The sequence below is a fragment of the Talpa europaea genome, assembly GCF_964194135.1.
Source record: "Talpa europaea genome assembly, chromosome: 3".
NCBI lineage: Eukaryota > Metazoa > Chordata > Mammalia > Eulipotyphla > Talpidae > Talpa > Talpa europaea.
In genome coordinates this window covers 124,011,206-124,037,550 of record NC_140069.1, presented here as the reverse complement: position 1 = coordinate 124,037,550, position 26,345 = coordinate 124,011,206, and the positions used below count along the sequence as shown (strand labels likewise).

General features: G+C 37.4%; 1 protein-coding gene across 1 annotated transcript in view; it reads right to left on the bottom strand.

Annotated features, from left to right (window-relative positions):
• The window catches only part of MDFIC (MyoD family inhibitor domain containing), a gene marked incomplete at its 3' end in the record, with an annotated part of 83,792 nt that overhangs the window by 22,335 nt on the left and 35,112 nt on the right, over positions 1–26,345 (bottom strand). Inside the window, exon 3 of the mRNA XM_084230266.1 lies at positions 10,126–10,401. Coding sequence (XP_084086392.1) covers positions 10,126–10,401 — 276 coding nt within the window. The remainder of the gene's footprint in view (positions 1–10,125; positions 10,402–26,345) is intronic.

Genomic DNA, 26,345 nt, shown 5'->3' with positions numbered 1-26,345 from the left:
ATTACTTTCTACTCTTTTGTTCAGAAGCTCTTACTCCAAAAACACAGGTGCCAGGGTCAAGAACCCAGTCCTAGATGCTCCTATCCACTGAGAAGTCTGTACCCTAATGACTCACAAAGCAATCACAGACTGCAGACCTTGCCTCCATATTCCCCTATCCAATCACATACTTCCCCTCACCATTTGGATAGATAATGGGCATCTCAAACCCAACACGTTCCAAACAAAATTCCGATCTTCCTTTAAGAACCAAGCCCTGTTCTTTCAGCCTTCCCATCTGGTGGCAACTCTATAGTTTCAACTGCACAGGTGAAAAAGCTTAGTCATCTTCAGATACTGTCTTTCTCAAACTGAAATCTCATCCTTCAGCAAATCTTACTCTGCCTCCAAAATACTTCCATATGCAACATCTCACTACCTCCACCCTGGCCCAACCCTGACATTTCCCAGCTGAGGTATTGTAAAAGTCATACAACAGGCTCCCTCCTTTGGCCCTTATGTAACTGGAGCCTACTCTTAGTGCAAAAACAAAAAACAAAAAACAGGTAATACTAGAAATTTTAAGTCAGATCATGTCAGTCATCTGCTCAAAACCTACCACTGAATTCCAAGCTCACCCAGATCAAAACCCTTAGTGATTCATTAGGTCCACCTTTTATTGTAGGATTTTAGAATAATGTACTGGAGAGAATCCAATGTCTTTGGTTACTGCCAGGAGTAACTTAAAAATAACAACGGGACTTGGTTATCACCTTTATTAAAAACTTGAGCTAAAGAACCACACCTTTTGATGAATTTTCTAAAAAGCCTGTGAGCCAAAATGATCACCATTATTATGTAGGAGATCATCACAGTTATTAAGAAAAAAAAAAAAGGAAACAGGCTCAAAACAGTGTTCCGGTATCAAGGTCTATTTAATACCTAATGTAACTCCACCCTGGAATGTAATCCTGACCAGTCTAGATCAATGATAGTTCATTGCCTTTCCCTAAAGGAGGCTGGCTTAGCCTGAAACTCTTTCCTTTTGCTAACAGGTGCCAGCCTCTCAGAAGGAGCAGCCTTCTACATGTGATGCTGCCTAATTCATAGGTCATTTAATAAATTTAATTCCATGTACAGAGCAGACTGAATGTTGCTTTACATAATCAAAACACCCATTTATTATAGTTATAAGGCTAAAAGTTTTCAAATCTATGCTTGTAATAATCAGTGAAGAGTAAATAGTCCACATTAAATCATAAATTCACTTACATTTTAAATTCAACCTACTGTGTATTCTGGATTATGCAGTAATTTCCTTTTATTTTTCCTACACTTCTTTCTTCAAACTTTTTAGCTGCTTGTTTACTGTTTGTTTCCTTTTGAAACAGCTTAGGTAGGTCAAAGAACTTTCAAGTTGGTAGGATTAAGAGTCAGTGAACTGGTGGCGGAAATCCATGGGCAGGTGAGCTCTGTCTCAGTAACATGGCCCACCAGACTGACCTTAAGGTACCACACAAGACAAAAAGCATTAGCTCCTGACTGATTATCTATTTCCTTGAAAGCGAGGCCAAGAGTGTATGTAGGTGGAATGTAACCCATCTGCCTAGGTCCAACCCAGAATAAGCTCGGTTGCCACTCTTCTTCACCCCCTCTCATGGACCTACGCTTTAATTATCTCCTCCGACTCCCCTGGAGGAGCCTCACTAAATTCTCCTTTTCAGCACTGGTTCAGCACAAAGTCTTGCCTGGTCAACTACACTTGATGCTCCTTGGTGAATTCTTTCTTTATAGGATCCACCGTTTTGGGTCAGGGTTTAGAACACTTTTCTTTCTTATACTATGTGTAAAAGCTATGATTAAATTAAATTAGGAGTCTTATCAACCTAAAACTTAAGACGCTATCAACTTCATTAACTTGTGGTTTAAAAGGCAGACCTAGAAATTTGAGAGAAACAAATGTCCTCCCGGTCAATGCCTGCCATTCCGATGTAGTTCATGTTCCTGCAGTAAGATAGGGGTGCAAACTTGTGATTGGTCTTTTAGTCGTGTCAAAGGTTTCATTTCCTCATTCCATAGAAGTTATTCAGAAGACTTCTAAAATTAATCAGCCAGGCAACCTATTCAGAGTGGCGTCATCTGGGTTAACAACTCAGTACTTTCTTTTACATCAATAATGGGTATGCATTCACAAAACTCGGTGTACTGAACTCTAGGTAGATATAAACTCTAAAGAAAATATGCTGGCTTGTCAAGAAGGTGTTCTTACCATCCCCTAGTCTCACACTTAGAAGTGCAGTCATCAATGTATTTGCTCACATTCCACAACCCACATCATTCTGGATTCTCTATAAACAAATGACATCCACAATGTTAAATCCAACAGCATTATTTCAGTGCTCATCCTACTGAACTTGTTAGCAATATCTAGTTCAGTCCTCTTCTTCACACACACTTTCCCTGGCCTCCAGGACACTATGCTTTCCAATCTGTTTCTTTTCTTACTGTATTCGCTATTACCCTCTCCTCTGTGCCCTCTGGTCTCTCCCACAGGCTAGCGCATCACCTCTGGAGAATGGTCTGAACTTTGCATGGGCTTGTCTCCCAAGTTCTCAAGCTGAACACACATTCCCATTCCTACACACTGGCTGGCCTCCAGTGATCCCTGAGTCACTCGGTTCTCAGCCTTGTGACCTAATCTCTTTTATCTCTGCTTAAGAAAATTCATCCAGACTCAGAGTTTCAAATATTCTCTCCAGGAGAACAAATACAAATAGCCTCCTTGGGTCTAACTCCTCGTAAGCTCCAGCTGTGTTTCCAAATGCTCTTGGATTGTGACCATCATTTGAAAGTGAACATGTCCTAAAACTCAATGCACAACCGTATCAAACTATACTCAGCTGTTCCTCCAGATTACCTAATTTCTAGTCATTTTCACAACAAATGGAACTGGAAAAATGACTATCCAGCTTGGGACGCATCTCTGATTCTGTTCCAGTTCTCCTCAGCTTTAGCCCTGGCCCGGGACCCTTCATTCAATCCAAAGCCCCAAAAGAAAACCTTCAGGTTTGTCACAAACCTTGGGATTGAAAACGTTCATCCTAGAGAAGTCTGCCTGCTGTACCTCCCTATTGTTTGACCTAATAAAAATGCCTACTAAATTTTTCATCACCTTATAAAGAAAAAAATGAAACCTGATATTAATAGGGTGATAGGATGTATTCAGTTCTTGCCATTGGGTCTATTATTTTGAAGCTGGATCGCTAAATAAATCTTTTCAATCTGCCAGTCCACACCCCAGAACTTCCTGGCCAAATTATCTGTGTCTCTATTGTTTTATTTCCTCCCCACCCATCTCCTGAGTGAGTGCTAAACTAATTAAATTGTTGGAGCAGCAGCCTAAGATAGCTTGTCCACAAAACCTAAAATCCAGAAAGTAGAGTCTTTACATAGATACACCCATCTCTTTACCATGGGCTGCTACTCTAAAGGAGTTCTTGGGCACATGTTTAGGTGTCTCTGTTAAATTATAGATTCTTATAAAATCTTTCCTTGCTCCTCAAAAGGATGGGTAAAAGAAGAATTTACTAGAAGTCATATATAGCTAACATGTCCCTAAACTCTAAAGGAAGTGTACTTAGGGCCTCCCCTGGTGGCAGGGGAGTGCTGGGCTGTGAAGCTGCCCACAGCCTCTGCAGTACCAGTTCATTCCCCGGCCGCTGGTGAGGGTCCCACATGGCGCGACAGACCTCTCCTGTCTCGCCTGCTGCTCCCCTCAGCAGTGTATTTAGTCAGTCAGTCTGCCTGTTCGGTTCCCTGTTCTGGTGAAATCTCTCACCCTCCACCTTCTCTCACCTTCTGACTGTACCCAGTGCTTGTATAAATAAATAAATAAATCTTAAAAAAAAAAAAAAAAGGAAGTGTACTTACACATACTTTTGGCCCAAAGAAAACATCACTTATATTTAAATAGATACTGGTTTTAAGAACAGTTGATTAAACATTTCAAGTAAATAAAAAGCGACGATTTATGTAAGTCAAATAATTTAGATTTTGACAAAGTCAAATTTGATCATGCTTGTTCTCATTCTCACATTCCTCTCCTGGCATTACTATTGCAATTTAGTTTGTTGGGTAAGCAGTCGAATTTATTAAAATCCTGTTTACTAACGGACCGGCAACTATGGCATTGGAAAGCTGAATTCTAAACCTCTCTACTACACAGTTACACTGACATGGAATGGAAAGCATTGTGCCTGAGCAAACAGAACAAACAAAACATCATCCAAGGAAATTAAGTATTTTGAAGAATGCAGCGACATACCTTGCCAAGTGATAGAAAATTTATTTCAGATTATACTACTACGGCCGTATCTGAAAGTCCTATTATACTGAGTACTACAATTATATGAGATTTTATACTACTACTAAAACTAAGAACAATTCTATTTTACCTTTCTATTTTTTTTTTTTTCTGGCTTTAGGATTTGGGGATATGGAATGAGAAAAACTGATGGGTTTGGGAGGCAGAATTCTGCCTTATAATCTTGCCTTAACTGAGTTTATTTTTGCATTTTGCTTAGCTCAAATACTTGTACTCCCTTTTATCTCTCCACAGTCTCTCCTTTGAACATCTCAGCCATTCCTGAGGTTTCAACCACAACGTCTACAGAATGTTAAAAACTAAGTGCTTATATTCGCCAGTTTATATTTTTTACTTGCTGAAATTCACTGAACACTTGTTAATCAGGCACTAGGTTATAAACTAGAAAATTTCTAGTCACAGAAACAACAGAATCTTTGCCTTCAATGCTAAGACATTGTAGTGAAGGGAGATAGATAAATTTGAGTATCCTTTTGTATATGGAGGGTAGTGTACAAACTGGGCATCAGGAGATGACGCTTGATTTTTTTTTTTTTTTTAGAACTCAGTGTGAAGAGGTCAAGATGACAAAGCTATTAAGAACATCCCTGGGTGAGGAGAAAATAGAGAACGCAGCAGCTAAGGTATTCAGCTGTGTCCCTTAACCAAACATGCAGTAACCTGTAGCCATCGCTGAGAAGGTTCAACTTCAAGTGCAGTGAGGTAGGATGGGGTTTGCAAATGAGGAGGAGGGGAATGGATATTTTTACCATTCTACCAGCAGTTCTTAAGGAGCAGGGAGAGGGATAGAGCTGAACCACCTTGCGATTTTCAAGCTGTCCAGCTCAGTTGTGCGGCAACCCCCTGAGGCCGTGTTCCTCTTTTCATCCCTTTGCTAGGTTGTGAACGCAGGTAAATTATACCACAGGGGACAAAAAGGAGTCTAAAGTGGAGACAGATTGCAGAGGTAAGGTGCTAAGCGAATAGTTCAAAGGAAGAAAAGCATGGAAAATCAGAGGCCTGGCCTTAAGTTCATCCAGAGGGTCAAAGGCCTCCTGGAGAGCTTGTTAGCATCATAGACTCAACAAGCATAAGGCCAATACCTCATTTTGTATAAAAAGACTGTCAGCACAATCAGGGTGCAAATGCTTAATATGTAGCAGTGTTCACTACATGAGGCATCCCGGTTTTACATAATTCAGCTATGGAATTCTTGCATTATGGAAAGATAGTACTATGTTTCAAAGAAGTCATGTATATCTGAGCTATGTAGCTTCAGAACAAGGCATCCTATGAACTGATCCAGTCTCACTGTCCTAAGTTCCCCTCATGCTGAATGCCTCCCTTGACCTTCAACTTCCTAATCTGGCCCTATCTTTCAGGTCTCAATCCAGGCATTACTGTCTGAACATTCCTGGCCCTATGTGCTCCTTAGTGAAGATAACAGTTGCTAATACAGTATTTCATCTAGGCCAGGTAATGTTCTAATTTAACTGAATGCACTAACGATTTAACTGTCCCTCACAACAATCCTATCAATATGCTCATTTTACTGATAAAACACTGAGACACAAAGAGATTAAGAAACCTACCAAAGCCACATCACTGATAAACTCAATGTTTTTACCCAATACAGACTGGGTCCAGAGTCTGTGCTGTAATGACCAGGCTACACCGCTTCTGTGTGGTTAAGGACATGACCAATCCTATCAACTGCTGTGTACACAATGCTCTGGACTGCCTTGTTCCACATTTGTGTTCAATGGGATTCTGGGATTGGAGATGTATAAAATCTCTCCTAAAGATATCTTTGTTGAAACTTAGTTTTAAAATATACAGCTGTTAGCTAAAGTGTTAGGATTTACCAAGCCTATGGTAAAAGTATCTTAGAGGCTAATGAAAGCCCTTGGCAATTTTAATATTATATGATACTAAATTATACTATAATTACTTCAAAGGTCAAGAATCTTAAACATTTAGTCTTAAAATTCTCCACCTGGGTGATGCAATCAGAAAATTTAAGTATGTATGAAAATATTTAATTATACAAAACAAATTGAAGTCTACTAATTTAAAAACCTTTAAATAAAATGTACAATGTTTTCCCACATGGGTTGTTCCCTCCTCGATTGCATAAAAGGAACTTTTTAAAGAAAATGTGTGCTTACAGTCATTAAAAAGTATTTTCCAGTGCTAGTTTTAGGGAAAAGTATGATAAAATGGTTTGGAATAAAACATTTCATCATTACTGAATGGTGGGAAACTCTAAGAAGCGATGGTGCTGGGCACTACTCGGGGAGGGGGGTGGTGGCAGGGGGAGAGGTCCAAATGTGCTGCTGGGGTGTCAAAGTAACACAGTGTTTTGCACTGACCATGAAGCCAGGTGTCTGAGTTTGAAACTCCTTTCTCTCATGTACCAATTGACTCTGGATTCACTTAAATTTTCTGTGCCTCCATTTCTTCATTTATAATTAGATGGTTAAGTACATCCATGTAAGCAAAGCAATAAAACATTACTGACTATATAGAATGACTCTCCCTCCATTATCAACCACATGAATCATCATAGCTCGAAGGGAGTCAGCCAGAGCACAGACTATTGTCTATTTGCATTCAGCCCCTAGGTCACCCACAGTTACAGACATATTAAAAGATGTCAGTCTGACTCAATTTTTGTGGCCAGGCCTTACCCCTGGTACGAGCAACAAGTGCACACCTTAGCGCTGATTTCCAAACTTCCTGAGCAAACTCCTCTTAGTGCACTTAATGAAATGCTATGAAACAATCTCAACCAGAAAAATGTCCTTCTAGTTGCCAATACCTAAGTACAATACAGAAGTCATAATAACCACAGGCACCATTGTTAATCTGGGCACGGTTAGATCTTTTTGAGATTTTCAGTGAATAGCAGTTTGCAAATTATTTGCTCATTGTTATGTAAGAAAAGGCATAGTCATTTAAGATTTAAGAAAACTATGAAACAAAAGAAAAACAAAGGCAAGCCTATTTATATCCCCCGTTGTTTTTGTCTTTTTTTAAAAAAAAAATAATTTCCGTCTGCTCAGCAGGTTTTAGGTTTCATCTCCACTAAGGATCACATACTCTGTAGTGCGAGAGACCTGTTCTGAGAATGAAGCAGCTCTACGGTGAAGACAGACACAGAATCTTGGAACCAAACCTGACGCTGAAGATTTATGATCCAAAGAATTTTATAGAAAAAGTAGTCCCAGGAAACCCAAGTGGCCCAGCCCACAGCAGAGCTGAAAGCCTTTCCTTTAAATGTGCCATCTACTGCTTGTGGGCTCAACGACAGCCCACGACAGCACATCACCAGAGAATACACTTAACACCAAAAGAAGAAACAAAATCTAGGGGCACAACCCGACAAAGCTGTAAGAAAAAGTATGACGACATCTAACTTTGAGGACATAAACTAGGACAACGGAATTTTCATCTCGAGTCAAGCATTCACAATAAAAGAAACCTACCGTTGGCTCATTGGTTTTATAGCTTACCAGTAAAGTTCTGGCCAGGACACTGTGCAACACAGTCATCTTACTGGAATGGACTTTGTGATAAGAGACTTGCCAGGCACTTTCCTTGTCCATATCTTTGTGGTCAGACATACACACTTGAATTATGTGTGAGAAAGGGGGAGACTAAGAACAGAACTATATTTGCGTAACTGATTTCCCTCTGCTTGTGTTACTTAAGTTGCATCTTCCATTAGAAATAAATTCAAACACGGTATTAAAAATAAAGAATGAAAAAGTTTCAGCATTTTTGTAAGGTATTTCAAGTTGGATTGATATGCAAATGTTACCATTCCTTAAAATAAGTAAATCTCAGAACGAAAATATGAAGTTGGGGTATAACAGGCACATTCAAATTTATAAAACAAGTAGATTTCAATAGAAATGAAGATCCTCTAAAGAAAATTGCATTGCCTTCCCAACTCCTTGGAGAGCCAGTTTAGTTAACTGCCTACCTATGCTTCAGAGATGACCACGCAGCTTACATGTCAAACTCATTTTAAAGTGTCAATCATGTCCCTTTCAATCTAATTAGTTTGGAAAGTAGTGTCACTGACCTGGAACTATACAGACCATTTATTATCATATTATTTGATCAACTTAACACTTCTCCTCAGTTCAGTTTGAGACACCTGTAGCCAAAACGTAATATCCTTTCCCCCCACTCATTGCTGGTAACTCTCAATACAATTTCCTATTTACAACTCAATTTATCTCTATGAATAAGCATGACCAGAATCACCCACAGAATTCCATGGCTACCTTTCTATCTATAATGAGAGGTGATTTTTTGATGCCCAAGGAGAACAGGGGAACGTGGCTTTGTGGATATGATGCAGTGAACAGGACAGGTCTCTCTGCCCCATCACATAAGCATTCCTATCTGTTGCATTTCACAAGTTTGTCTTGCATTCTAAGGAAAAGGAAGGACATCCCCTGGTGGCATAGGTGGTTGAACACAGCGCTGTGAAGCTGTCCACAGCCTCTGCAGTGCCAGTTTGATCCTGGCCGGCTGGCGAGAATCCCACATGGCACGGCAGACCTCTCCTGTCTCGCCCGCTGCTCCCCTCAGCAGTGTATTTCAGTCAGTCTGCCTGTTCTGTTCCCTGCTCTGTCTCTGGTGAATCCTCTCACTCTTCCGCACATCTGGCCTGTACCCCAGTTCTTGTATGCATGAATAAATATATCTTAAAAAAAAAAAAAAAAGGAAGGACATCCCTAAGAGGATAATAAGGAAGTTAAACATCAGGTGTTCACAAAGCAAGCTGGCGCCCACCCAAAATCTCCACATGCCTGCATCAAAGGACAAGCTGACCCTCACCCATCTCCCTTTTGTTTCACTCTTTTATATAAATAACCCTGCACTCAGCCAGAGTGTAAGACGGTGGTCTTTCAGACATAAGTCTGCTGCCCTCCTCAGATTGTCTACAAATTAAACTACTCACCTTCTCCTCAAACTGTTTCCTTTTATTGGCTAAGGGAAACTGAGGCTGGCATTCAGTATCAGGGATGCTGGGAGCAATTTAGGACCTTACAGATGGAGGAAACTTCTTTTTGTAAGATATATATAATACAGTAAGCCATTTTTATAAAAGAAATCCTTAGATTATAACCCCATTGTCATTAAATGGGCTTATACTATAAAAACAAACTTTCCCAGGTCCATAGTATTTAACCTGACTTTAACTTAAGTTATGCCTCATCCTGCCCCTGGTTAAGAAATAACTCACTCCTGAGAGTCAAAGAGCCAAGTGACCCCAAGGAGGCGCTAAAGGCCAGACCACAGTGGAGGTGAGGTGGGGGGTAGCAAGGGTAGCCAGATGGTACCAGTCAGTGAAGCAGCAGATCACCTGGCCCACCTCTAGCAAGAGCATTAGAATCACCAAATCTTTCTATTGGGTTAGTTTTGCATATTTGAGAACTGTTTTTGCAAGACCAAAATACAAGCAGGCAATTTTATCCCTGAACCACAGAATAACATATTGAACAGAAAAAATACTCAAAGTCTTATGCCACTAAAATATTGTAGCGACTATACATTCATTTTAGCAGGCAATATTCTAAGGCAGGAGATCAGCTACCAAAGTTTCCTTTCCTAGTTTGTTTTCCTTTGGAGAAGTTACATTTTACCACAAATGCCTGTTTGTCTGAAGGATAAGCAAGAGTCTGCATTTATGTTTGCTCTATCAAATAATAGTGAATATAATTTTACATCTGGTCAAATAAAATATGCATATAGCTCAAACTTACCTTCAGGTGAAGAACCTGTCTTTTGGGAAAAGACAGCATTTACTTTACTCTTCTTACTGATATTGCTGTTTACAGACAAGCTGGATTGAATTTTTCGATGCATTTTTTGAGAAACAGGTGCTGAAAATTTTCGGTTATCTGCAGAGGCATGTTTGGTCCCATGGTGAATTCCATTTCCATTGCTCAGACTTGGGTGGCCATTCTTTATCTTGCCTATTTCCTCCTCACTAGCTTCCTGTGCTGAAGTCTGCAGCTGAGGCAAGCGCTGAGGCTGGGCTAGGTTAAAAAAAACAGGAAAAGTTTATCCCGCTAAGAAAAAGATAATACTATTTGAAGATAATCAAAACACATTCAGTAATGGACTTTTGGGATGTTACCCATGAAACTCAAAATGAAGAGGAAAAGAAAACAAAAGGAAAGTACTAATAAACATGAACACAGATCAGGCACAATTGCTAAAAGAAAAAATGGAATCGGGATTATCAAAGGTGACTTTACACGAAAGATAGCGAAAGAAGAGTAAAAAAAAAAAGTGTCTGGTTTGGGAGCTTTTTTAAAATTAAAATTTAAGTGAGTAATCTGAAAAAGTAACTGAACACTTCTTCAGCAAATGTTGTTTTCCATGCGCCAGGTCTTTTGGATGCAACAGACACAGCAGCACTAGCTCAATAGTCCTGATAAAGATAAAGTACTTGATTATCTTTTGAATTAGAAGGAAAAGAACAATGAATTCCGGATTCAAATCTGGACAATATAGAAATATAGTTTTATTTTAAATTCTGGAAACCAAATCATTCCATTTTTATTCTTAATTCTTATTTTAAAATAAACTGTATGAAACATTATACCAAAGGTCCTAATAAAAGCAATAAAGAAAGAGAAGTAACAGGTCTGAATATTAGAAGGAAAAAAAATTTTGAGTGTATATATGATTTGAAAGTTCTAGGTGACATCTAAGACTATAATTCGGAAAAATTAAGAATTTAGCCAGATTACCACAGGATCAGCCATACTAAAAATCAACAAAGTTCCAAATGCTAAATTAGTAACCACTTAGTAAACATATAAGAAAAAAATAACTTTGAAATAACAAAGGGGAATGGGGAAAGGGGCTGAAAGGCAACAAACAACAAAAATCCTTTAAGTCTGTAGAAATTAAACAAGGAAAAAAATGGACCTATTTCCTGGTAAAAATTTCTAAAAGACATAAAACCTTATTAAATGCAGAGTATAAATATGCTAGTCCTGATAACGTTGTATTTCCCCCAACTTATCTGAATAGTACAATCCCCATGAAATTTTCACCAGGCTTGTTTATGGATCTTGACAAGCTCAAGAAAATCTGTAAGGAACTATAATCAAGACTCACCCAGCAAAGTTTTAGGGGAAAGAGTTGTGGGACTTGACTTACTAAAGTCTTATTAAACACTACAGTGACTAAAGCAGTGCCATGCCAGTTCACATGCAGACATAGAAACCAATGGATTAGCAGAGTTCCAACATGTATTTGTAGGTACATGGACGAGCATGCAAGTACACTCCAGCTGTATTAAATGCCTATATGTGAAGACCAAAATGTTAGTGTATAAGAAAAATACAAAAGCCTCTTAACAGCATGATGCTAAAGAAGGACAAACTGACTTGATTCTTTGGACAACAAATCATGAAACAAACAGGGTAACGATTCATCATAAATGCTGCCCAGCATTTCTGATCACCCTCACTGATTCTGGTTAGTCCTCTACCACGTCCCCGGACGACTCAGTATCTCGTGGGCACGTACGTGACCTAAGTTCTACCAAGCAGAAGCATGACCTGCATTCGGAAGTGACAATGCAGGGGGTAGGGAGACCAAGGAGGAGGGGAGCCTCCGGCCACAAACATTGAAGAAGCCATTTACTGGTGTTAGTGGGCCAATGGTACAGGGGTGATTTTTTTTTTTTTTTTTTAATTAGAGAAGCCCCACTGAATGAACAGGCATGATTCTTGGCTGTGCAGCTCTTAGGAGAATCTGTGTTCTGCTAATAAATTTATTTTTTACTTAAATTAGTCAAAATAGATTCTGGTTTTTGTGGCTAAGAGCCCAGATTTCACCTTAAAAGTTATCTGTTTACACTGGTTAAAGTATGGCATTATTATTAAAGTCAACATTTACCTTGATTGTGTAGTTTCTACACAAAGTTATCAATTATGGTATTTCAAGCAAATACAATGACAAAAACCATTGTCTACATTTTACTATTTTATAATTACCTAGAACATTAAAATCTAAAATTACTGTTTTGTCTTTTTTCTATTTATGATTATAATAGCTTTGAAATGTAAATTAAATCTGCATACTAAAAACTTCCCAACTTAGAAAAAATATTACATATAAAGAAATGAGTTTTACATGGCATTGATTAAAAGGGGCTAAAAGGGACTGATTATCTGTTATCTGGGGACTAGTTAAGACTTAGAACCTTTCTTTTTCAAAAATATACACTATTTCAGTCTTTAGCATACATTTTTTACTTACATTGTTGTTGGCATATCGTACGTTTCTTAAGAAGTCTTAACATTAAAATAGTCTATCCATAAGTATATATATTTCAAGAAAAAATGATTCATTCAACAAAAATATGCTTTCATAACAAATCCATTAGCATTAATGCCTAATTTCTAAAATATAGGAAATTTTACCATTTTCCAGTTCTTTAGTTGTAAAGAAGTCTAAAAATTAAGAATCTGAGAATACCACAGGGTAGTAGTTGCAAAACGTATCACAATACTTTGGTTTTCTCCTAACTAGTGATAAGAAAAGGTTACTTCTCTACTTAGCAGTTATATAACTAAAATCCACAATCAAGGCATCTGCAAGAGAAGATCTAGTTCTTATGGACGTGCGATCATTTGATCTGGAGATTAATTTGCTGCACCTGTAACTTCTTGTATCAGCTAGAATGACATCCTAATGACTGCTATTGAACATAAAGCTAGTTATGCATATGTCTTTAAAGGGATGCCAAATAAGACAGTTCAACCTAATTTGGTGCTCTTTTCAGAGCACTTTCCTGTAATCTCTCCAAATAAATGGAATGCCTGGGCTACTTTTTCTCTGAAAAGAATAATTCACGCAATGTGAGAGTTTCGTTACATCGTCATGTCATTGACCAATGCTAGGAGACTCCTTACCAATCAAATTGTGCTGTCATATTCCACAATCCAAAGTAAATTTGGATTACCATGTAACAAACAGTCTCAATAAACACAAAGTGATAAGAGCAGTATCTTGCCACAGAATTCTAAAATTGACCTGACCTTTTTTTCTACTATCAAAATTGACTATTTGCAAATTACTGCGTATGGATGGAGTGATATTCAAACATATCCTTAATGTTTTACCTACATTTCAAACTTCAAAATGATTTCTATTTCTGGTGGAAGATAATAATACATTCTTTTTTGTTTCACGACCACCTAATTTTTACTGTATACAGATTGTATTTATGGCCAAGTAGACAAATATTTTCTCTTCACTCCACTTTTCTGATATTAAAACAGTTTCTTAATTTTATGAGTTTGTCAGTTGCATGTAGTATATAGGTCAACTCCAAACTGAATAAGCCTTAGATTAGTTACCTTAACAGCCATTTATTTTAACCTTATCAATATTTATGGGTATGACTTGTATCTTATGGTAAAATTATAACGAAACCCAAGTCAGAATCTTGATTTTTTTCTTAAGGAACAAAACTGACTGCTTAAATCCTAAGTACGTGGCTTTCAACAGACTTCCTTATTGTGTAAAAGTTGTGTATGGCTTTAAAAAAAAAAAAAAGCACACTCGTATGGGAACGACACAATGCTTCTTAAAACACAAGTGATGCCTAGGGACCCTCACTCTCCCTTTAATGATCCACTGCTCTCATTCAGCTGTCTTTCTTTTTTCAAATCTTTACATATGTGACAGCTCTCAAAAGTAGACCATAGACCATCTGGCATTTTCAGAGGTGTAACTTGTGCAAATTCAGCTCTATTGGGAGCGCACTGCTATCTTCTGCCTGCGTTATAAAGGGACAATAGACTGTAGAACTTATGAGTTGTTTTGAATTATTCATTTTTTTGCCTGTATATTCAAGAAATTTTACAAACTCTGCATTTTGTACTACATAATCACATGCGTTAAAGGTACAAAGAAACTTTTTGACACCTCTTTTCTACAGAAAGCTGGCATTTTATTTGATATGTGAGCGTTCAGCAACTGTTATATCATTCTAAACAGGATGGGTGCTTCTACAAAAGACCCCATTTTAAACTTATTCTATCTGAGCAAAAAAAAAAGGTATTCTTGATATTCAGTAACAAATGAAATACACATCAAAATTTCAAATACCAGTATATGAACATTCAGCATTTCAAACCTGGATAGCACTGGACACCCGCTTACCATATGTGTGAAGATGTTTTAAAAATAATCATTGCTTGCACAATGCAGCATGATTGTAATTCTAATACCAGGATGAATAGCTACAAATGTCTTAAGAAATACTGTGCTTTCTAGGTTCAAATGTTTTCAATCAGGAAGGAAACCAACCGAATTAGATCTAGTGATTTCCAATAAGAATAACAAATATGGCAGTAATGAATCAACAGCATGAGCTTCTTTTCTTTTTTTTTTTTTTTTAAACTGGGTGATATTGTAGCTGGTAGTAACTATACTTGAAACTGCAGCTGCTAGAGTTGCAATATAATGCAACGTTTTGCTACAGCATATAATCTATTAGCATGCGCAAATCATATTCAATCCCTGGTCTCTACACAAGTCAGATTTAATAAAATTTCAAAAGAATTCTCATGCCATTTAGTCAATTTAAATGGTTGTTGTACATATATATATAATCAAAGTTAAATGATTTGGATTTAAAATTGCTAGTAACAAAATGATCAAAATAGAATAAGGAGGAGGGAAAATGACTTGGTAGAAACCTAAATTACACTTCCAGGGATAGTTACAAAGCTTTTGTTGGGTATTGTGCTGTGCCATGGTCACTATGTGACAAACATACTGGAACATTACAGTGGTGGATAATTTATATTGATGTAGAGAGAATTTATGTATTTATATAGCTGACAAATTAGTTTTATTTTACATGAAATATGCATCTGAATACTAAAAGCTTTAAAAGTCACTTTAACATGTTCAAACTATACTACTTTACTGTTCTAACATAAATTCTGGCTAAAATAAATGTGCCAATGGCCAGCTCTGCCCACCAGCTTGATGCAAGCCTTCTTCAGCAGGCAGCCACTGGACAAGCCCCCATGCTCACAGTTTGGATGTGTTTTTCCTTTTCTGTTTTCTTAGTTCACCTCCCAGGGCCTGCTAATATTTTTTATTTACCTCTTGAGCTTCTGGTGTCTTTCATCACATATTGTATTATCCATCTTAATGTTTCATACTGAAACAGTAAATAAACATTTGAAATTGTGATGTTTTTTGGTCAATTTGAGAATCCCAATCAAATTCTACAACTATGAAAACAGAAATTGCAGGATGAAGGGAACTGCCCTGAGAATACATCACATCTATTGCATTTTTAACTATAATTCAGTTTTAATGACTCGTGAGGATAAATCACCAGGTGGCAGGACTTGAGGTACTTCTACCCAAAAGACAAGGTTAAAATTTGAAAGCTGTTTGGAAAATCAATCTTTTTCCTTCACTTCATAAAGGACATTCAGAAATACTTAGACATATGTAAGTAAGTCTGAAATTGGAAGACCGCTAGCTTCTTCCCAAATCCATTCTCCTTTTGATCCTGGACACTTGACTAACCCATTTCACAGACTTACTAGCAGTTTGATTGGCAAGGTATCCCTGTTCTAAAGAACATAAGAGAACATAAAGAGAACATAAATTATTTCTGCCACTTCTAGGCCTAGGGTGTGTTCTGTGCTTGCTTTCTTGCACTTGGCAGCAACCTAGCTTTGACCACAGCTGAGGGAAATAAAGGATGTTGGAGAAACCAAACAGAAAGAAGCTGCACGGCTGCAGGGAGGAGAGTCTCTCACTGACCTAAATGCTAACTCATTCTCTTATGTAAGAAATAAACTTTTATTCAGACACAGGATTAATGCTGGGACTCACTGTTATAAAACTCATTGTTAATCACTCCTGTCGAGGACTATTAACAACTGTGTAAGATGAATACAGAGTCAGAAGACCTGAATGATACCATGTTTCACTGGTAAGAATAAAAATAATATAGTAGAAGCAGCAGAATGAGTACTACAAAATCCACAACCTGTGGGGAACTTAAAGCAGCAGTTCAACTTTGCAAAGCAAGAGTTAATTATGACTGAGCGATGATGTATCATACAGTTTTGTCAGACAAGTAGCCCATCCTTACTCTGTTATTTAAAGACAGTTATATAACTCCATTCAATTACTATTCTCTACTGTAGCTAGGAGGAAATCAGGTAGGGTAACCAGCCATTCCCATTTGCTCAGGAAAAAGGAAGGTGTCAAACCAGAATAGTCCCAGGCTCGCTGGGACAAGTTGGCCATGGTTTTAGCAGAAGCAATTTGTGTACAACTGTTTTCCTCAAGAAAGACCCGGGTAACAGCAGGTGGTGGGCAGCACAGAGGCACTAAGACCCACTAGGGCTTGAATTCTAGAGACATTAGTTCAGGGTTATGAGAGCTTGAGAAAGTTCCTCTGATGCCTGAGCATTACACTTATCACTAGCGCGAAGAGAGGAAAGGACAGGCCCTCCTGTGGATGAGAGGTTTACCTCCCCATGACAGACCTTCCTTACTCTCCCGACCTAACTTCTCCCCATACTGTTCTGATTTACTATTTGGTTTTTATAACATTGATTCTGTGTTACTAGGGTTGTTTTTCTATAAATCAACTTCAAATCTTCTTGCAAAAAGGTTGCAAAAAATGCACAAACATTACCTTTCATTTTTCCAAAAAATTATGACTTGATAGAAAAATAAATTCAAATATAAGAATTATTAAGGAAAACGACTGGCATTTTCTTTTAAGATTTGCATGTATTACTGAAAAGTCTCCAGACAGTAAAGCAATAATAGCAAAATCTTAATAGCGCCTCTTCAAGTGTACTTCTTCTCTAACACATGTATTTATCTCCCAATGAATGACAAATGTGGTCTAACTCTATGCCAACTATTGTGCATCATGGTTTCTAGTCAACTCCTCTGGAAAATATGAGCCCACCACACAGATTTGAGAATATTTTCAGTTTATGTTTTATTACAGATTGTTGTCTACAAACTCTACTTACACATTAGCAGATCAATTGTCTTCCCACATAGTCCTTTGGTAAAGATGAAATTTCTGCTTGCTGTGGCATTTCCCTTTGTTTTCTGACTCAATAGGTATTTTCCATCATTTGGTTCAACTGATAAAAGCACCATTGCTTAAAATTATTTATAACTACCTAATAAATGTATCTAAATAAACATATGTACCCTTATATTTTGCAGATAATAAATGGCCCCAACAGTATTTTTGCATCACAGAAAAATATATTGATTTAATGAAAAGGTAGCACAAAGGTAAAATTATCTGAAAATCTATTTTACACACTGGATATTTTATAATGTGATATTTTGCAAGGGAGAATGTGCTCATGTTCCTTTAAAGAATCACTCCTAAGGTTTTCTAACAGGTAGCAACAATAGGTACATTTAAGGCAAATACCTTTTTTTTTAGATATACATATATATATATATATTTTAAATACATAGCTGTATCAATAGAAAGGGCAATTCTTTGTTTTTTTTAAGACTCAATTAGTGAGCAAGTTGAACCTTGAAAAGTCCCACTGTTGTTACATTTATTTCAACAAATATATTGAAGCTTTCCTCAGAATCCTCAAAACAATATCCAGGCACTAAATAAGTAAGCATCAGGCAGCTACTGCATATACTTCAATCTTAAGAATATCAGTTCAACATTTTATATAGCTTGTGAGTGTTTCACCACTAGAGAAAGATTTTTCTTACTTAAGTAATTCTTCTTATAAGTAATCACTTAAAAAACACCTGATTGTCAATGACAATGGAATGGGACATATTTAAGTACCGTCTTTCTAAGTAACATTTCAGAAATACTTTACCTACTTAACCAAGTTCAACATCTATGCACATTAAGCATTGTTTACTACGATAAAATTAAAGTGGCCAACAACTAAAAAAAGCATACACACTGAAAACCCTAAATTTTGGAAACCAGAATTCATCTAGACACTTTGTAGGCTGATTATAGCCTTCAAGGACCACAAAGCCTGTAAGCAGCCCTCACCCACAGAGAGAGCTCGTGACAGGAAGCCCTTCCATTGAGACTAAAGGAGACGAGAAAGCCCCGAGTTAAAAACCCAAAGTGGCAAGGTAAGGGCCCAGGGTCAAAGATTATTATTTGATACAGCAAGTCATGTCAGTTATCAGAACATGAAGTCCTCTACCACTGCCTCCAAAAAAAGCATATTGGTAAACAACTCAAAGAAGTTTAAGGAATTGCTATGAAGATCCCCAGACCAGCAAATAAAGGCCTGTAACAGTTTCACTCTAAAGCAATCTCTGATTCTAAGTCCTTGTTTCCAGTCAGGAAAAAAAACAAAACCAGGCCCTTGTAAGAGCATCCTCCCTAAAGTCTTTCTCCCAGATAGTCGTGAGATAGCCTAACAAGGGAAAACTTCTTAGTAGATATTCCCGGGGTAAGCACAGTTACTGGCCACAAAATCTAGGCCAAGGTCAGGGAAGACACTTAACAAAGAGATGCTCATCACCAGACCATGGGGGAGGACTCTGGGTGCTTTGGTGGTGGGGGAGCTGGGGGACCACAACTGAGGGGAGAAATCCTATACTGTGAAAATATTAACAAGCATGCAAAACAATGGTAATTCATTAATAAATTTTTTTTTCCCTGATCCCTTATTTGGATACTCTACATTCCTGTGATAAGTAGGGTGGTGGGAATTTTACGGGGACTATAACCAAGATGAAAATTCATACATTGTACAAAAATGAAAAATATAAAAAATATATAAATTAAAAATAACAAAAAAATTAGAAAGATTAAAAGATGCTTATCAGTGGCACCAGCTTCATCATCTCCTATCCATCCTTAACCAGGGGAATATGATTTATTCCCTAACCAGGACTGTACTTGAGAGTTTACACTGCAGCTATCCTATAGTCTCCTCATAATGATACAATCCAATACGATTTACACCATCTATTATGGGATTATTAGGAGCCACATCCAATCTTATTGGTCAGATTTTTTTAATCATTTCAGAGGAAGAATAAACATCACCTAGAGGTCACTGGAACACTAGCTCTAGATGCATCATCTGGATGTGACTTTGACTTGTCTCTTGATAGGGAGAGGCAGAATACAACACATGTTTGTGTGAAGAATAACTGGATTTCATTAGGTAGGAATATTTTGAAATTATATGTGCAAGAACAAAAAGTATGTGTGTACAGCCAAGGGTTGGACCACAGGAGACGGTCCATTCAACATCACCCCCTTTCTTCCCGTAGCAGTATAGCTATTAATGAGAATGGGACCTCAAGTTGCTGACAAGAACCCTTCAAAAAAAAAAAATAAAGCACTTTTAGTCTTGTACATTTTGTACACAGCTTGACAACACTGGGCATTTGCTGACTTGCCTTTGATTATATAACTGTGCCTTACGGACAAGATTCCATCTTCTTAGAGTTCCATCAACCTTATCAGGCACATACAGGCTGACAAAGAGCCTTGTACAGTGTTCAGCACCCAGTGGACACCCAGTGAAAATTAACTGATGATGATGAATTATACTAGCTTTTAAGCTGTCACTTGATCCCAGTATATAACAACCTTCCTGAATAAATCAAGCAACAGTTTGGTATTCAACACCATTATAAACTTCATCCTTCACCTTCTTGAGTCTAGGGAATTGCTGTAAAAGCATAATATGAGGATGGTGGAACTACAGCAAGGATTCAAGAAATTCTGTTATAACAAGGGAATTAAAGATTCAGTTAGAGATACCATACTAGGTGTACGGAAATGCATCAAAAATACTAGCTAAGTGGCCTTTTTGAAAATAGCGGAAAGAAGTCAGTATCGAATTATATATCTGAAAGTTGTTTCCTCTTCCCTATAATAAAGTAAATCCAACTTAATGTGCAAGTTAAACTGGTATCTCTTTGAAGGTAAGGTAATGGAAATGCAAATGAAGTTCCAGTTAGGAGAGAGGGAATTAGGTGGATTGCTCACTGAACATTTAAAAAGTACATTTATTTCTGGTAGCTTATATAAGGCAAATCAGAAGAAAAGTAAATTCCATTATTATGAATTCCCCACAGTTTTAATAGAGCTCATAACCCTCAAAGTTCAATGGTAAGTATTTGTTATTAGGATGGGTTTTCACTCTTCAAGATATTCCTTTCAGATATGGTCTGAGAAAAGAACCCCTTTGTGCTTTAGTTCTAATAACAGTTGTCATTATAGATGGTGTTCCCTCTGACATAGCTGGACATGTAGGACTGCAAGCAAAGTGTTCAGAAAGGGCCAGAAGACCACACCTTTGTAATTATCATGTCCAATCCTTTAGGAGATCCTGGTGAGTTATTTGCTCCATTCAAAAATATCAAACAACCTGCTTTTCTCACACAACTAACAACAATATTTAGAAAAATGGTGCAATAAAACTTCCCAAACCTGTGGAGGTAGATTCATATATATGGATTTAGGTCCTTTTTGATATGTCAACAACAGATTACAGCTTAAGCCATAATGGGAGGATCCCAATATTTACATGACAAGAAAAATTAGCACTTGTTACTTCTCTTTTTCTTATCTTGTCATCTCCTAAAAGGATATCTCTCCCTATCCCCTCACAAGGCAGCTTTAAAATTTTTAAGCCTGCTTTGCGGAATGTGAATTTTAGATTCTTGTCTAAAAGATCAAGACGATTGTAACTTCTGTGGGAATAAAATGTTACATAAATATCAGCACCAGGCAATGCCTAAGCACAGAGGAACAACTCAATAGCCACTTTTAAGGACTAACAAGACTGATAACATTTATACAAACATTTCTTTCTCTGATTTTGCCATTAGAACCCACTATATTCAAGAAGATACCTTTGAATGCCTTGATTTAAATAAATTATTGTATTTTGTTGAGTATATACTGCAATGCCAGCCATTGTTCTAGGTATAAGGGTACTACAGTGAACAAATTTACAAAGACCTCAAAGAGCTTAATTCTCTCACATAGAAAGAAATCCAAAGACAGGGCAGTCCTGTTATTGATCTCGCAGGCTCTGTATTTTTACCACCCTCCTCTGCAAGTCTACTTTCCCATAGGATTATTCCCCCCTTGGTTAGAGGACTCTGACACAGCTGCAGCTCTAGATATCACTTTCTGAGATGACAACCCTTGAAAAAAGGTGCTACTTCTTACTGTCTTTTTTAAGAATGTAGAAAACTTTTTATCTGAACCCTGTTCCCTGGATGTCCCTCATACCTATCTCTCAAGGATTAGAAAGTGGTGGAAGCTCCTGTTACATGTAAAATTAAGGTTTTTGTGTTATGCATTCTTTTACCAAATACTTGTTGAGCATCTACTATGTACCAGAAAGAGATATAAAAAAATATATAAACAATTAACAGAATACAATTTGACATTATTAGAAATGTTTTAAAGGGAAAATAACTCTATTAGAGGGGATAACAAGGAAAACTACTTTGGTTTGGATAGCTAGGAACTGTATTTCAATAGGTTTGAAGGGGAAAAGGCTCCAAAAAAGGAGTAACAGAATTTCAGGTCAGGCTACTGTATGCCAAGCCTGAAAAAGAACTGTGATCAACACAGGATTTGACGCAATGATGGAAAGCCAGTATGGGTAGAATCCTTCCACAGTCCTTTGCACCCTATACTCACTGCCTGATGCAAATTATAGGCATGAACAAATATGTCAGAAAAAAATCACAGAACAGGCTTATGTAAAAAATTCTGGAAATATTCACCCAGATATTGAGCTTCTTCACCATACCAGCCATCACTAGAATAAATTACTCACTTACCAGACCACTTTCAGTATAACTGACCAGACATTGAGTTAAATACAAACTGTGCACTGAGACATACCCCATCAAAGAATTCTTAGGAAGGTACCTAAAAGGGCCATCAACTGTATATGAATGTAAAATACAAAACCACATTTGGAATATAAGGAAACATTTATAAAAATCATATTCTTTAATTACTTTCCAAGTAAGAAACACATCCACTTCTTTGAAATGTACAAATCTATTTATATTGAAATTGGGTGAAAATTGCTCTGCAGCTAGAAAAAATAGCAAGAAATTATTTGATGTTCTTAAATAGTAAAATGAATTATTATGAGGGAATCTTGCTCTTCTTATGAATTTGTGCAGATTTTAGAAATGAGACTATCATTCTGATTTGTATTTATCTTCATATTTTATTTCAATTTCCTAAATCCGTTAGACTTCATTACTCAATTAAAACAATTCTCTAGCAATAATGCTGAACCTTTTACCAAACTCCACAGGATTTATTTGAGCAACACACACCCCTTAGTAATATCTGGTGTGCTTTCAAAAATCCTACTCCTTCTCCAGGGATTCTCATGTGTCTTGCCCCGTACACACCACTAGAGAATCCTAATCCTAATACTGGAACAGTGTATGGGTAAAGTGCTGACCAAGAGCAATTTTTATCAAGAAGGCAAACTCATAAGGGAGAATGAAATGGGCAATTGGACAGTGAATTGAATAGTTTATCTACCTGGGGCCTTAAAAATTCCCATTAATTTCTAGTAATTATTTTCTATTAATATAACCTTTCAAATCCCACATTGTGGTTTACAAATTGCTAGTGGTTACTATGTATTCTCACTGATAATCACACACCATTTTCAAAAATTATGGTTCTGCTACTGCCACTAACTATGTAAGTGTCTATGGACAAATTGCTTATCTCTTTCTGCTTCACTTGTCAACTGAAAAAACAAAACAACAAAAGCATGTACATAAAAATGTATATGACATAATATCTAGAAAAAAATCTGGTAAGAATCAATGTTAGGAGCCACTTCATTAGGGAACTCCTCATTCAAACGTAAGCCATCCAAATATTTGTTAACATAAATAATAAATTTCCTTTTATGAGAGAATGGAATATATGACACCTTAAGTAGAAATATTCTTTGAGAGCAAGAATTCCTGCAGAAGTGATAATAGGAAATGAGCACCTTTCTGTCTGCATATAACCGGTAATTATTAGTTTAACGAGGTCCATAGGCCTCTGTTCTTAGCCAGGCATCGGGAAGTCAGGGCTGCATTAGCAGTCAGCAGAAAGTTAAATTTCAATCTCTTCCTTTTTTTCCAAAAGTGGAAAACAAGCAAACAAGAAATATGAAAATGAACATTTTCTCTATTTTGTTTAGGATACCTGGTTCATAGCCACCAATGTTTTAGGGGAAAGGTGGCTGGGACCTCATCTGTATCATCCTTCAAAGCAGTCAATTTGCGCTGTGCTCTGCAGTCAGTAGTGCCACTTGCTCCTGAGCTCTGCTAAGCCTTGGTCTCGGGGTCAGGAGCCTCCAGGCTTAAATTCTGTATCCCTTCCTGTGTCTTGTGAGGGTCACAGTGGGAGTGGCATGGGGTTCAAGGTGTAGTGGGGATCTAGTGATCTAAGTCCTCAGAATGCAGACTTCTCCTCCCTCATGCTTCTTCTCAAATCCCAGTTTCATCCCAGACTCCAAGAGCCCAAATCCTGAGTCTTTTGGGGTAAAACTGTGTCACATTGACATTTAGGTTTCAGCTTCTTAGTGCAACAATCATTGTTTCTTCATCTACATTTCTTCCAGAAGATTCTTACCATCTCTGATCCACTGTTATTTCTGTAACTATTTTCTGTCTTTAACTGTCTTTTAAAAATTATTAATTTATTGTCACTTAAGCAGGATTTCACAACAGATTGGAATATATATGTATATGTGCTATCTGCCATGTTGAACAATGCATCTTTCAGGAAAAACCTCAAGAAAAATATGGCAGAATGATAACACTTGTTAAATCACACTGGTTGGTACATTTTGTTAGCAATATGCTTTTCTAGAGTTTTCTATCTGAGCAAGATATTTATTTTTAAAACTGAACATTTTAAAATAAAGGTCTGTTCAGTGCCATGGCTCATTTCCTCACATGTATCTGGAAGGCTAATTATGTGTTTTCTTTTTGTTTTGTTTTGTTTCTAAGGATCAGATGAAATAGGCCAGGATATGAGTACTTAGCTCTTCTCCTAAATTCCTAGATAAATAATGGCCAAGAGAGGATCGCCTTCCACTTTTCTCTCCTGGTTCTTGCTTAGTTTCTCTGGACCAGCCTTAAAATACAGCTAAGGGAAAGTTTTATTCTTCCCAAGATATAACTCACTGTGGTCCTGGAGTTGTTGTTCTACCCAGGAATTAGTTACTCTCGTCATTATGTATAACTAATATCCATCTAGAGACTTCTTAGACTTAATAAATTATTTCTGTTTCAATTTTTGTGTTTGACCTTTCACCAACCCCCTAAGGTAGAAAGGGAAGAGATCTATATTTTAAAGATGCAGATGTTGAAGCTCAAAGACAAAAGCGCTTGCCTGTGTCCCACAGCTAATGAGTTTTCCGCAGGATTAGAACCCAAGTCATCAGAGTCCGCCCGTTAGCCCATGTCTGTCTACACACCATGGCATTTCTTAAGCCCCTGTGTTGCATGAGGGCCCTTTAATGTCTGACCAGGAGCCTCACTCCTGTCAAAATGGAGCTGGCTGACAAATAAGTGAAGTCTTGGCCATTATTTCATTTTTACTTTTCCTCCAAATTTTTTATTTTCTTTGTCTATTTAGAGTATGGGAGTCAAGCTAATTGGCTTGCCACATGTGTACCTTCCCTTACTTTAAAAAAGCACCTGCTATGTTTGTATCTGTCAGTGACACCTCTGACTCTCCCGAAGTAGTCATACATAATCATTAACAGTATGTGAGATTACAGCGGGTAGTCTGCAAGTCATGCTAGAATGGATTCCATCAGGCCCGACTGACTGGAAACTCTAACTTGAAGCAGCTCTAATGAAGACATACAAATTAAGTTATCTAAATAATGTAACTTTATGACATTTTCCAATGGACTGAATTTTACCATTGTGTGGCCCCCAGAAAGTCCTCAGGAGATGGTGGGGGCAGAGCTGCACATAATAGTAAGCCTCTCTTCTAAACAGACCTTGAACAAATATTTTCACATTTGTATTTGTATGCAAAGAAGTGAAAACAGCACCGTACTTGTAATTCTAAGGGAAAAGATAAAACCCACCCTCAAATGATTTAACATTGCCCTTGTCCCCCAAGAAATTGTTATTATTGTGTGTATCACCCCACTGAAACGGACACTAATATGTCATTATTACTGACCAGGCTGCAATCGCACCTAATCAACTCAACCTGCCAGAGTTGTAGATGCTGACCCTGAGAGCTTAGTTATTTCAGATTTTAGGACCGAGAAGGAATAGTTGGGCTTTAGTTTGTTTTTAGTTTAAAAAAAAAAAAACGCAGAAAATGGACACTCCCACACATTTGTGTTTTTTACACAGTGAGTATGTCTCTGTGAACTGAGCCATTTAAATATTTTTTCTTAACACTGTAGATGTCATCAGAAAAACAACTAAATTGAATATTTCTTCCCAGGGAGCATTTTAACAAACCCTTCATTTTCTTCAGACTTAATGAGACTAAGGAATGGTCATGAACCCAATGTTTACCAAAATAAGCAAATCCGAGAAAGATGATGACCAAGGAGTCATGAATCCTAAGCTATGTAATGGGCTCTATTTCTGAGAATGAAAGCTTTTGGATATATTTAACAAAATGATAACCTGCACCAATTTCAGGGTACAAACTTCAAAAGTGTTGTGTGCAAGATGAGAAGAGACAGTATTGTGATTGTGTCTCCAAAACTTTGGGAGCAGACAGTAAACAGTGCTAGGGTAGGGTCTCACACTACATATGCTGTGTACAGTGCAGCCTAATTAGCTTCCCTCAAGGTGAGAATGATTAGCTATTCCACTGTGCAAGAGCAGTTTAGAATATTTATTCCTAGTAGCAAATAGCTCCTTCCATAGAGGCAGTTTCTCCTCTTTTACC